This window comes from Neolamprologus multifasciatus, chromosome 9 (genome assembly GCF_963576455.1).
Source record: "Neolamprologus multifasciatus chromosome 9, fNeoMul1.2, whole genome shotgun sequence".
In the NCBI taxonomy this organism is placed as follows: domain Eukaryota; kingdom Metazoa; phylum Chordata; class Actinopteri; order Cichliformes; family Cichlidae; genus Neolamprologus; species Neolamprologus multifasciatus.
The window spans coordinates 16,566,702-16,580,682 of record NC_140447.1 but is presented as its reverse complement, the minus strand read 5'-3'; the positions used below and the strand labels follow the sequence as shown (position 1 = coordinate 16,580,682).

Below are 13,981 nucleotides of genomic sequence, written 5' to 3'. Positions count from 1 at the left end.
GAACCAGATCTCATCTGAACAAAATCCTGTAGCATGTGTGGGGAGGGCGTAAAGTTTAAGCTCGCTATGAAACTCCATAATCAAGATTTGCTTAATCATCCGTTATCAGGGCGGATGTCAAATTGTTGAATCTCAGCTCCTGTGCATAGAAAATGGGGAATGGAGGCAAATACCAGAAGATGATCTTTTTGTAGTCAAATGTCTTGGGCCACACATCCTTTCTTTATATTTTACTTCCAAAGAGCCAGCCTTTTCTTGTCTTGAGCACTAGTTTTCCAAGGTATCTGAGTTGTTGTTGTTGTTTTCCAAAGAGCTATTAGCTAAAAACCTAGCATATTTGTCAGCATGGCGTGCAGTTTTTTCTTTTAAAATGTAGGGAAAGTGGACAAGAGGACAACAAAAGAAGTGGCAGATCTAAAAATCTATTAACAGAAGATGAACTGAAAATCATGTCCTTAAGAAACCGGAAAAAAATAGAGTAAAGACCTGACACAGGACCCGAGAGATGCTCTGGACCTTCAGTTGATCCATATACTATTACCCAAGGTCTCATCAGAAGTGGTCTCAGTAGAAGGGTCCTTGACAATGAGTAAAAAATGAGAAAAGCTAACCTAAACACACAAGGGAACACTATCTGTCATGGATTGGGCTCCCCAGAGGCAGAACCTCAAAGCCCAAGGAGGTATTTCTGAAGACTACCTAAATAAATCACAATAATGTTTCAGACTGTGTTGGTCAAAGGCTGTCATAACAAATATTGACTGTCAAACTTGTTAGACGTGCATAAACTCTTGTTTTTGTCTTGTATTTTTATTTTGCTGCAAATGTTTCAATAAATCACAGCTTCAGTTGTTCAGTTTTCTTGCAAAATATAAAGAAATGAGGGATGGCTCAAATGACTAACAGTCATCCCTGTTTTGCACAGTACTGTATATTGAGGTGGATGAGGACTCGAAGATCAAGTACATGTTTAGAATAAGAATTTATTTTTTAGATCAATGTACAACTGCAATACAGTTTACATTAATAATCTCACTTTGGACACTGCAGAAAGAGAGCCAGCAGTAATACATTCAGCCAGCCAACGTTGGTGACTTTATTGTTTATTATTTTCACAATAGGAAACTGCTGTTTTAGATTATAGCAGAAACACTGTAAAATTACAGTTCCATGCTGGAAAACCAATAAACAGTACTTTACTGTGATTTAACAGGAGAGATCGTTAGCCGCTAGAAGACGAAGCCACTTGATGGAGAACAGCTGTTTTACTCTAACACTGGCACTTGTAAAACTAGCTTTCAACCCCATGTCGACTGCTGTTAGATGGAATTCTGTTAAATTTAGTTCACAGTTCAACCAGTTTGACTTCAAAATACCTGCAAACCTAATTGCATTCTCTTCAGCCCCAGCCGCTCTTTACGTTTCATACTAATTAGCAAACATGAGCATGCTAGTAGGCTAATCTACTTAGAGAAGATGGTACCTTTTATTTAGCATACAAGTTAGACTACACTGAGCCACTAGTATGACTAGGGTTCCAGTCATGAGATTTCTCATGCGCCTCATGTCTGCTATGCATGAAAGCTAAACATGAATAAAGATGAAGAGGAAAGAATGGGAGAGGAAATAGGTCTCATCAGAAATGATTCACTATGCTTGGACTCTAGCACCTCAGGCTGGAAATGCACCCAAATCTTTCATTTCACACACGCATCACACCGATAAAGACTAAAACATGCGCAGATACACACTAAACACAAACAGGGAAAGAAAGAGATGAGAGGCTGGTGACATTCACTGCTTAGAAATTCCCAGCGTTGACGCTTACTTTGTGTCAGTTATGAATTGCCTGCCCGAGGACAAATTCATACCGTATCTCATATGAAATATTTAGATACCATCTTTGAGAGGGGATAAGAAAAATAAACAAACGGGACAAAAAACAAAGCACTTCTTATCTTTCAGTATTGTAGCCTCTGATTTACTTCTTCATCTGTTGTATTTCCAGTTGAAGTTCAATATTGCGGGGCAAATGCATTAAATCTAATACTATCAAACACAGAAATCTCAAGTCCACATATCCTGTGTGTGTGTAAGGTCTGGTCCCTTAACTTTTAACAGTCAAGCTGTACTATACAGGGAGCCCAGCTAATTCATTCCCAACAGTCTGGCAAACTGCCCACAGTTAGCACACAATGGACTACACTAATGTAATGGGTCTTATCTACTAGGCAGAGTGAACACAGAGAAGACTGTTGAACAAAATGGCCTGTAAATGCGGTTTATATTTAATTAAATGTAATCTTCTCTTTTTTTCATTTGCTCAATCAATCTCCTGGTAAAGTGATTTAGATGCTTATGATCGCGCTCCTGTCTATTGACTGGAAGGGCAGCTTTGAGGAGATGAACAATAGATGTGCTGTGTATACCGAAAGAGCACCGGGTCATGTTTATTCATAGGGGTGCCTTTAAAATAAATAACATACTTACATTTTACACATCACGCTGCAGCAGGCTTTATGATGCAGGAAGCTGACACTGTGTGTGATTTCTTACTGTTTTAAGCTATTTTTTGTAATCAGCCGAATAACTACTTCTGTTTATGTATCCCTTAAGATCACCCCCATCGCCCTTTTTTGTTTTGTTTTGTTTTAATTCACCCCTTTAATGCTAAGCCTCTAACTGCTATTGCAATTTCAGCAAAGCTGTGCAAGGCTGCAATTAAACCATGCTGCTGCAGCTGCTGCTGGTAGCTGTGTTCATTCAAGGCAATATCCTCCTGCCACACTCTCTTTTTAGATCACTGAGCTCCATAACATCAAGAACATTACCCGGATGCCACGGGAGACAAAAAAGCATGCTGTGGCGATCATCTTCTGTGACGACACGTCCAAGACATTCGCCTGCGAATCAGGTAAAAATCAAAATTACTATTTTTTTTTCTCTAGCCACGTCGGAGCAAGGACAGCACTGATTTCAAGTGTCATTTCTTATAAATACGCCAGTAGGTGTAAGGTGAGGACTGGCGGCTTGGTTTTTTTTGAAAGTTTGACGAGAAGTGGAAGGAGAGTGAGAAGTGAGAGGTTGAAGGAGAAAGACAAATAGAACGAGTGAGCTGAGGGAGGCAGCGGAGAACTGGAGTTTAGCCAAGTGATGCTCATTTGCCGCTATATTAAGAAGTGGGAGGATCTGTTCCGAAATATTGATTTTCATAGTGCAGGTATGAAAACTGATATCGGGCATAATTTGCGGCATGTTTCAACTCAATTATAGACTGTAACAATACAGATTGTTTCTAATACGTGGATAGACAGCAAAGAAGGCTCAGGATCTGCACACGGATGGGGGGTTTTTTTGTGCAAAGCTGAAAGCAGAGGGTTAGGTAAGGTGGATACACCTGAATTAACATCTTAACTCCACTCTTGCAGGTGTGCATTTGGGAATATTCGCATATGACATGGAGAGTTGTGAATTCATATCTTAACTCTCTCCCCCTATCTCTGCTGGATCAGTCCTCTCACCCCAACATATGAGTGTCTTTTTCCCCTTTTTTGACCGTCAACCTTCCACATCTGATATCCTTTATTTCCCTTGCATCACATGATATACACAAGTGTTAAACTTGTGAAAATTAGCAAAAATGTGCCATCCTGTAAGTAAGAGGCTCAGGTTGTATCAGATTTAAATTTGGCATGCTGCCTATTTTCTACAGTGCAACAACAGTGAGGATATGGATTTAAAAACTGGCTTTTTTAAAGTGCAGTCATTTCTTAAGGCATTCATACAAATGTGCCAATAATTGGATGTTCACTGTTTTTTTAAAAGCAAAGAGCAAAAGCAGATAATTAGGTCTCACGAAGCTCTCTTGATATTTTAGTTTTTTAAAAAGAACCATTTTATGCCTCCATCTAAGCAGTACCGTGTTGTTTGGTGTGCTGTTGAGGAAACATGGGATGCAACAAAGGACAAATCATTTAAAATTCCTGACAGCTTTGGGTGCATCTGACAAATATGCACATAAGGAGAGATGAGCATGACCTGAAGAGATGAGAATCCTGTCAAGTGTGCCAACTCTTTAAATTCCACAGCCGAATGGGGCCTGACAGCACGTATACAAGTGGATATACATTTTGCATTTGTCTGGATAACGGCGCCTTCTCCCGAAACAGGAAATACAAAGAAAGCTCGACTGTCTTTTGATTTGATTCTCACATATACTGTCACTCCAGCTTCATCTTGCCAGCACATCCATCCTTTTCCACAGCACACCTCCACACTGAGACATCCTCCCGCAACATCTCTTCATGCATGGCACATGGAGTTGCGAGGTTGCCTCTGTGCTGATGAACTGTTTGCTTAGCTGATTTTCCACTCACTGGCCTTAAAAAGTGTGGGAGTGTAGAGGCCAAGAAGGCCATGGCAACTGAATGAGAAAAGCTGAATCTGGGGAGGCATGAGGAAAGAGCTCAAATTCAGAGCTGCTGGTGCTGCCTGTAAATGTGTGGCTCCAAAGTTTTGTTTTTTTGTATGTGTGAATGAAGCGCTCCAGGCAGCAGCAGACCTTTCCTTCACCCTGCAGAGTAATGTAGATCTGTCCCATTGACAATGCTTGTCAGAGCTGAGCTGACAAACAGGTTGTCTTGCAATGCCGGCAAATACGCCAGGAAGACACGCCAATGCTCTCTCGCATGCGGATTACACGAGTGCATGAGGATTTTTTCGTAAGCAAACACAGAAACATGGTAGAATTCCCACACTTGCACATGTGTCTCTGTACACATGAGTGGCCATAGTTACAAATCCCAGTGCTCCCCAGGGCCAGGGAGCTTCAGAAAGATAAACAACTCTGGCGTTTGCCTCATTTCACACTTCAGTGATTTTCACCAAACGTTCATGTAAGACAATTGGAAATCTTCTGCACTGTAAACACAATTTTTCTGACTTAACAGGAAGGAAAATTGGTATTCACACGTAACACACTGCCACACAGACTTCCAGATTTGATTCATGAAATCATTTGTTTCCACTTAGCCTTAAATTAAAAAATCTGTCTCACAATAAATGTTCTGCTTCATTTCCGGCTTTCATCCGTAGCAGGCGCAACTTCTTCCACGCAGCTCATTTCCTTAATCCAAGATTGTTGTTTTGGAAGGAAACAATAATTGTCCTAATTGTCCAAATTTCTCAAAATTATCCAACAATGTTACTAAACATAAATTTGGAAGTTAAAGCCCCAACACAAGGCTCGTAACCCCGTGTGCCCCCAAAGATGTCCTGCTAAGGCACCTTTGGAGACTATTAATACCACCTATACATTAAATATGAATACAGCTAGTTAGCTCACCTCATTACAGCATTTCAGGGAGTTATTGGATCAGATGATTCTGTGTAAAACCTCAGCGGCACTTAAAGCGGTACCTTCACTTTGCTTTCTGTGGGGATGAAATAAAAAAGAAATGGTAAAAAAAGAGCCCTCAAATCTTAACTTCAGCATTTTGGATACATTCTTATTTTCTCGTTAACAGAGGGACGTAACAAGGGTTTGGAAAAAATAATAATGTCACGTTACTAAGGTGCTCATGTGCACACTTGTAAAAAGAGACGAGATCCTGGAGTTGAATTTCAATCAAATCCAAACATTTTGCACTTTAAAGGACTTTAATTTGTCCCTCTGTGGGGGAAGGAGTAACTGTGTATGTAGGAATATGGAAGATGAATGTTGCATGTATAAAACAATGAAATACAATAAAAAGCAGCAATTATTCCTTTAGTGGAAATTAAAATACCACGAGGGAAAAAGTCATTTACTCTGTGGCTCTGGACCTGCTGCGTCTCTGATTCACTCCTCCAGCCAATTATTGTTCCTTGTGAGTCATGCATCCACTTAACCTGCTAAACACAACCCAATCAGAGGCACTGCAGGGTGGTCCATTGGCCTTTTCAAAGTAAAAGCCATCTGATGTGTTACACATTCATGCTAATTTTGACAACCTTATTTTGGAAAATGCAAAATGATTGTAAAATGATACCACTGCCTTTCTACACTAAATATGACTCTATAGCCAGGTAATATGCTTGATTGCTTATCGTGGTGGAAACGGGAAAAAAAGAGGGAAAGAGAGTATAAAACTTTTTAAAAAAATGTGGAATTCATGTATTTCCTTTCCAGCTAACAAGCAAAACTCCTTCTTCAATTTGGGAAATAGCTTATTGATTACCTGAGTAGATTATCACTAGTTTCAGATTTACTCTGGCCATATTATTTTAGCTGTGCTACTTATATTTTATAGCCTTAGAGCTGAGTATTGGCAGATAATGGAGGAGAAACCCCGTCTTCATCTGGACAGAATCCACTGCCTTTTTTAATCTGCACCAAATCAATCAGACTGATCCCCCCAGTCCTTTCACTGTTTGCTGTACTGTTGCCTTGTGCATGTAACGCATTACTCCTGAAATTTCATGGATGGTATATTTCGTATGGTAGTGTAACATGTACAGCATGTGTTGTCGTGTATGTGTGTGGTTAATGGTGGACATTCCTTTATGCTGTGCTGCTGTGTGCAGAGCTGGATGCAGAGGAATGGTGTAAGCTGCTGTGCATGGAGTGCCTGGGCAGCCGTCTCAATGACATCAGCCTGGGAGAGCCAGACCTGTTAGCAGCGGGGGTGCAGCGGGAGCAGAACGGTGAGTGCCCAATTAGTCCCTGCTAACACGGGGCTAACACAGACAGCCATTCAGGGTCAATCTCTCTCACTCAGCCTGCCACCGAGCAGTTAGCTGATGCAGTCCAGGCCTTTATGTGTTAAAGCAACTAAGACCTCAGAGGGTTAGGTGAATGGAGAACAGCCGCTGTCCAATTAGGCCGGACTAATAATGGCCTTTTTCTTTTTTCTTTTTTTTTTTGCCAATACCTGATTCGATGTCCCATGTTACAGCCCATACTTACATTAGCACACACAAGGGCTCAACTTAAGACTTCAGAAGAATGTTTGGATGTGTGTGTGTGTGTGTGTGTGTGTGTGTGTGTGTGTGTGTGTGTGTGTGTGTGTGTGTGTGTGTGTGTGTGTGTGTGTGTGTGTGTGAGCACAGGTCAGTCACAGGCTGCGGCCGGGGCTCTGTTCCAGGCCTAATGAGAAGTGCTGTGCATCACTGGCTTCCCTCATAATGAAGCTTGTCACAGAGATGGATGAGATTATGGCTCCTAAAGCCACGTGAAAAAAATGTGCCTCCCCACATATTCCACTTACAGGAAATGAAAATGGAAAAGAGAGGAGACAACAGGGCTCTGCTATCACAGTGGAACTCATTCCCTGTGTAATTTGTAAAGTCGCAGAGGAAATCGAAAAGGCAACAGGCAAAAACGAGCAGTTTAAAGTCGAAAAAAGGGGGCGAGGAATTGAAAAGAACCTGCCGTCATTTCGACCCATTACATCCCGTTGCGGCTGCAGAGTGAAATTGTACTCCTCAACATGAACTTGGCTTCATTCGTTTACGGTATCAATACGCAAGTTTTTGACTGTGTTGGGAGTGGGGAGCCAGTTGAACTGTAACACTCGCTCTCTCTTCAGCTGTGGCAGAAATCCTGCTGTTTGTTGCTCCTACAAAGCTTTCAGCAAAGTGTTATGGAGATTAACTGAACTCGTACCTCTCCGCTGCCTCTTTGAGTGAATGAAACAAAAGGCTTTAGCCTGCAATTTCAATTAGTAGCCCTCCCCAAACAGCAGGGGCTGATAATTAGATCAGAGTTCATTTTCACTGTCCCTAAAAATACGCCACACCATGACACTGCCATTCTCTATCCACTGCAGACTCATGGCTTATTTTGAATCATTAAGTGTAATTAGTGAGAACTAATCAGATCATGGAAGACTTTTTCCCCCCCTCACACTGTCTCTCTGACTCTCTCTGTCTCCCTGCCTCAGAGAAATGCTTTAATATGAATGGGCAGATTTGGCTCACTGATTCCGGTGCAGCTCACTGGATGGCCGGTTAGACCCACTGCGGTTGAAGTCAGTAAAGTACTGCTTAAAATGCCTTCTGCATCGTAGTTTTTCTCTACTTCTGCGATAGAAGCCGTGTTCAGTAACCTTGCAATATTTCAATAATAATAATTCATAACCTTTTTAAAATTTAAACAAAACCGTAGCCCCCGACTAGTCACCTCATGTGGCTTATATTTTATCCACCCTCTAAAGCACCATTTGCTGTTGTGAATGACACAACCCACATCTACGCTCAGTTAAACGCACTCTTCGCTGTGGGATCCCACCTTCAAGTACGTCTGCTGTGAATTGTTTCAGAACGCTTCAACGTGTACCTAATGCCCACCCCCAACCTGGACATCTACGGGGAGTGCACCATGCAGATCACTCATGAAAACATCTATCTGTGGGACATTCACAACGCTCGCCTCAAACTCGTCATGTGGCCCCTCAGCTCCTTGCGCAGATACGGCAGAGACTCCACCTGGTTCACTTTCGAGTCCGGAAGGTGCGTGTGTGCGTACGTGCATGCAAATATTTCATGCCTGCTGTTGTCTTACGTGTGATTGAAATGTTAGCAGTGGGAGTGAAAAACTTAGTTTTGGAAAGGTTATAAAAACTTCCACAAAGCAACTTCGGATAGCCGAAACATCCCAGGATATCAGCATTTGCTGCAGAGCCCTTCAGGCGACGATGTGACAGGTGCCTCTGTGAATGTGTCTCTGTGTTTGTGTACTGTATCTACTCACGCATGTGTTTATGTGTTTGACTCCAGCGGGCTATTATAGTGTCTGTAACTGAACAGTCAGCCATGCATATTTGTAGATCAGCAATCTGAGAGTGAGCGCGATCAAAGTGGGTCTCTGTGTGTGTGTTCCTGGCGCAGGATGTGTGACACAGGAGAGGGTTTGTTCACGTTCCAGACGCGGGAGGGGGAGATGATCTACCAGCGGGTCCACTCGGCCACGCTGGCCATTGCCCAGCAGCATGAGAGGATGATGGAGGAGATGGAGAAGAGCTCCCAGGTACATTTGTGCTTTTTTTTTTCTCTCTCTCTTCCGTTGTTTATCTTATATCCACCAGCCATACTTGATAAGCCTGACAACTGCCTTCTTGTACTGCCAGCATAACAAGCGGCTAATAATCAATGCTGGTATCAACATGAAGTTGTTGTCGAAATAATTATGTATCACTAACATAGTGAGCTTCACTTTCTGTAGTTAAAGCATCCTGCTGAAATTGATGCCAGAAGAAACACAAAGATTCCATCTGTGCACACACTTGGACACATATTACTGTAATTTAATAAAACACCTTTCTTCCTCTGGTATTTCTGCAGCTCTTTCCCTGCCTGTTTGAGGCTGATCTGAGGAGCATTTCATTGAGGCTTTTTGCAGAATTCGTTTTAGAAAGCAGGCAATAGGTCATGATTTTCATACACACAACACACATTTCTCTCTAGGTACTGTATTGCCGTTTTGGACCAGGAGCCCTCTGACACCCCGCCGTCTTGGCCTCGGTTTCCTCCTTCCACCACAACATCATCCCGTGCATTTCTTCCTTCCTCCCATCCTCCCCGCTATCGTCTGTATTCTTTATTTATGTAGGCCTGCCTAGTGTTTGATGAGCCTTGACCATATGGTCATGCTCCTGGACCCCACCATTTGGGAACTTTTCCAAATGCAGCTACCCTTAGCTCTATAAAATGTACGCTCAGCAACAGAAAACTGACCGCTCATGTAGCAGAATGGGGGAAATGGCATGTTTACTGCTGGGTAAATCCATATTTCTTTCAACACTTAATGTATTTCAAGCTGCTTTTTCTAGACGGGAGTCTTTGGTTTCACGTTGAACGCAAAAATATAAAACGCATCATTCCCTGGCAAAACAACACAGGGACCCCGAACGAGTGTTGATCTCACCCATCACGCAGCCATTCATAGCGGAAACATGCCATTCAGTCTCTAATATGCTGTATTACCCACGCTGTTTGTTTACTGACTATGCAGAACAATTTCACCTGTTGTGAGCGACTGACTGAGAGTGACAGAAAAGTGAGAGACACCGTATGCGTTCTCTGTCTGTTCCAGAGCCACTCCAGAGAGACGCTAACTAAGTCCATCTCCCTGCCACGCAGCGCCTACTGGCAGCACATCACGCGTCAGACCAGCGTGGGGGATCTGTACAGCTACCAAGGTACAAACAAGAAGTCACTAATTGTCATATGCACGGGTTGGGTTTTTTGGCTCGCCGGCAAGACTGAAAAACTGCTAATGAGGATTACACAACAGTTATGGCTTTAGCTTTTACCTCTGTGTATTTCAGCACTATCTACTTTTACAAATATGTACTTTTAAAGAAATTACTGTTTGTGTCTCGTGCATTGGCTGGTAGTTGTATTTATCTCATATCTCATGTCTGGCATGCAAACTCAGCCTTATCTGATGCACATCTGATAAGCTTGAGTTCAAGAAAATGAAAGCAGATGAGTTCCACTCTGTGTAAGCACCGACATTTATAGTCACAAACTCAACACAAGCAGGTGAGCTCTCTCCGCTTTGCTATTAAGATCTTTGGTAAAATGTTAGGCTCCTGTTGAGTTTAATCATACAGAAAAATTAGCCAACAATAATGGAAAATATCCAGATTTAGGTTCAAATTTGTCTTAAGGTAGTCAGATCATAATCTAAGCTGTGAATAAATGTATTTATTTTTTTATATCTAGAGGAAATTCACAACCATATTCATCTCAAAGTGTGTCGTTTTGTAAGCCTTAAACAACAACTTACAAGTAGAGCTAGGAGTTTCTGTCTCCTGAGTCTGAGCTGAGACTCTTCCTGTTTTCTTAATGACACAAATTATTTTTTATCACATAATCACGAATTGCCTGCGCGCTATTTTTCTTGTCCGTATCTAATACATAAATGAGACTAGGTTGTAAAAAGAATGTGCACCCTTAGGATAATGGCATCAGCTAAAGCTAATTGGATTCAGGAGTGAAATCAATGAAACATGATATATGGTGTGAATCAGGGATATTAGAGACTTTTGATCTTAAATAGCAACATTTTTATGAAGCTGGGGAATGTTACAAAGTTATCTTCTTTCTTCCACTCAAACAAAGTCAGTACAAATGGATATAATTTAGCTCTTTAGCTTCTCTCTAGAAGTGGATGCCTAAATAGATTCAAAAGCTCAGAGACTTAAAAAAAGAAGCCCAAAAAAGGCTTTAGGTTAACATCTCTGTTCCACTTTGTGAATCTGCTGTATGCAAATCAAGCGGAAAGACTGCACGGAGCCCGGTGTCCTTGGCAGAACGCAACAGAGCAAGTTGCTTAAAAAAGAACATCACTGCACACCTTAAGTTGCCACAAAGCTCCTTCATGCTGTACTGCACCTGAAAAATCTTTTGTGTGCTAATTAAACTAAGGTTAAATTGTTTGGGAAGAACACGTTGCACTATGTATAGCATGAAAAGGCCCTGCATGCCAACATGAAAACATCAAAAGGTGAACTGAAGCGAAAGGGGGGCATCGCGATTCGGATCTTCTTTGTCGCCTCGGGGATTGGACGGCTCGCCGTCATTGTGCGGAAAATGAATTCTCGAGTTTGTGAAGGTATCCTCCAGGATAATGTCAGGCTGGCTGACCAGCTGAGGCTCAGGAGAAGAAGAAGCTGGGCGATGCAGTACAAACATTAAAGCAAATCTACTACAGGCTAAAATGTAACCCAGTGCACATACGCCCAGGAGAGCGGCTCACACCTGAATATTGAGAACACTCTATTGATTCCACATATAGATCTGATTATTCACCCATTCTCAGTTGATTCCTGTTCAATATTCTGTGCTTGGAAAAGAAAAAAAAAAAAGGCCTACGCAGGTTTTCAGTGTCAACCCAACTGTTGTGTTATCTCAGTCTAGAAACACAGCAGGAAAAAAAAGGCTTTGTGACTCACTCCATTGCCACGAGTTTGACGTGACTGTTTTGGGATGCGCAGCTGTCAGAAAAACACGCTGGCATTGATTAAAAAGGAATCGGCGAGCTTGGAGGTTTCCGATGGATTTGACTATTTGGAACCTGTTCTTGATTTCCATCCCCTTTCACACCTTCCTAAGAATTTGACTGATGTTCTGAGCTCTCTGAGGATGTCTTTTTCTTTGATAACCAAAAGCAGAGACGCACAAGCATATCTAAATTACATTATAAAAGACAAGAATGATTTGTGAAAGAAAGCACATTCGTGTTTGCGCACGTGTGCAAGTAAGCGAGAGCGTCGCGAACCGAGTGCATTAATAATGCAGCAGGTGGTCTGTATGCGTCCAAGCTCAGCCCTGTTTGTCCTCTGTGTGCACTTAATGTACACGTATACTTCAGAAGGAGTAAGAGAGTGTGTGTGTGTGTGTGTGTGTGTGTGTGTGTGTTTAATGTCTAGATGTAGACCAGAGGCAGAAAGGTGATTAGTGAGCTGATGCGATTATGCTCTGTCCGTGGTATTAGTTGATTAGTAGACTTATCTGAGGATTATGGGCCTTTTGGCTTTCACTGATAGAGCTAAACAGAAAGCCAGGCTAAGATGAAAGTCGCTCTGACGTCATAATTTTCTTTTGAAAAGCTAAGGCTGAGGCTTTCTCTTTTTTTCATTATCATTTAATTGTGGCCGATAAGCTTAAAAGCAAAACGCAAGTCTTCCATTCCAAACATCAACATGTTTTTACTCATATACACTAAACGGAGAAGCTTCCACCTTGGGGTCATTATTTATAAGCTCAGTCACTGTAAAGTCTCCTTTTAAACTCTTCCTCTCCAAACTCTGGTGAGCAGAGGAGCTTCTCTCTCATCCATCACCTTGGCATATCCACTGGTCCTCCCACACTTTCTCTGCATGTCGGTCCACGTTTGGAACAACCCTCCACCTTCTCCTGCTCGTGCACATTCTGCTTTGCTATTATCTCTCCACCCTTTCCATGAATAAATTGAATGCATCAGTGTGTTTGAGGACGTTTGAGGTCTTGTCAGGCGAAGAGGACAACAAGGTTGTTCTGGGGAGTGACGGGAGTTTAAGTCCTGCTGCGACATGGGATGTTTGGCATGTCGGGCGGGGCAGGGTGGCGATTCGCTTAACATGGCTGTAAGACATAGATGAGGACGGCCTCGCACATTAATTGCATTGATTCCTTATTGGCAGGCCTGCACCTCCCTGGAGGTCAAAGCATCCTTTCACTGACATGTTCCAAATTTGTTCAACTGGTTTTAACAATTGATTGCTTACAGCCAGGTAACATATTAAAGGAAAAATCAACATACAGTGTATAAGTAATTTGTTAGGTGACCCACTGATTCTCATGAGGGTCTCTGGAAGTCAGCTGGAGGAATGAACATCATTTTTCCTGAATCGCCCATAAATGTTCAGCTGGATTAAGATCTGATAACTGTGAAGCCATAACATCTTTATGCTCATCACACCTACTGTCCACTCTCTACATAGCAGGGTATAAATGTGTTCAAGCTTAGCAGCTTCATAATGGTTTGCACTGACCCTTCTCTCTTGAACATATTTACTCTCAAGACACATTTTGGAGCGACTTTTGAAATCTGAATGAAGCTGCAAACCATAATTCAGGGATAAATAATTTAAATCTTTACCACATCCAGTGGGATATTCATGATTATTTGGAACTTTAATTTGTCATTTGTTATTTATGAAATCATTTTACCAAAAAAAATAATAATAAAACTGGAAAAACTGAAGTGCAGGAAAAAATATTTATTAACATGTTGAGCACTTTAAAAAAAAAAAAAAAAAACGGTCACTGCACTCTTTGTCCCAGTGAATCAAATTAAAACTAGCCTGTACTTTTGTAACATATAGCAGTCGAATAGAGTGATGATAAAAAGGCCGGTTTCAGTTTAGTTTAAATTCTAGTTACTGATAAAGCGTGCTGGTAATAGCTTTTTTTATGTCTGTGTTAGATCTGTGCCGTAGGCATGCCCTCTTTA

At 41.8% G+C, this 13,981-nt stretch overlaps 1 protein-coding gene across 2 annotated transcripts in view; it reads left to right on the top strand.

Moving 5' to 3' along the window:
* Positions 1 to 13,981, top strand: part of dok6 (docking protein 6) — a 56,918-nt gene that overhangs the window by 34,054 nt on the left and 8,883 nt on the right. For both annotated transcript variants that reach the window (XM_085172201.1, XM_085172202.1), the window contains exons 4-8: positions 2,800 to 2,914; positions 6,565 to 6,684; positions 8,301 to 8,490; positions 8,869 to 9,007; positions 10,073 to 10,178. In XM_085172201.1, the coding sequence (XP_085028327.1) occupies positions 2,800 to 2,914; positions 6,565 to 6,684; positions 8,301 to 8,490; positions 8,869 to 9,007; positions 10,073 to 10,178 (670 nt within the window). The remainder of the gene's footprint in view (positions 1 to 2,799; positions 2,915 to 6,564; positions 6,685 to 8,300; positions 8,491 to 8,868; positions 9,008 to 10,072; positions 10,179 to 13,981) is intronic.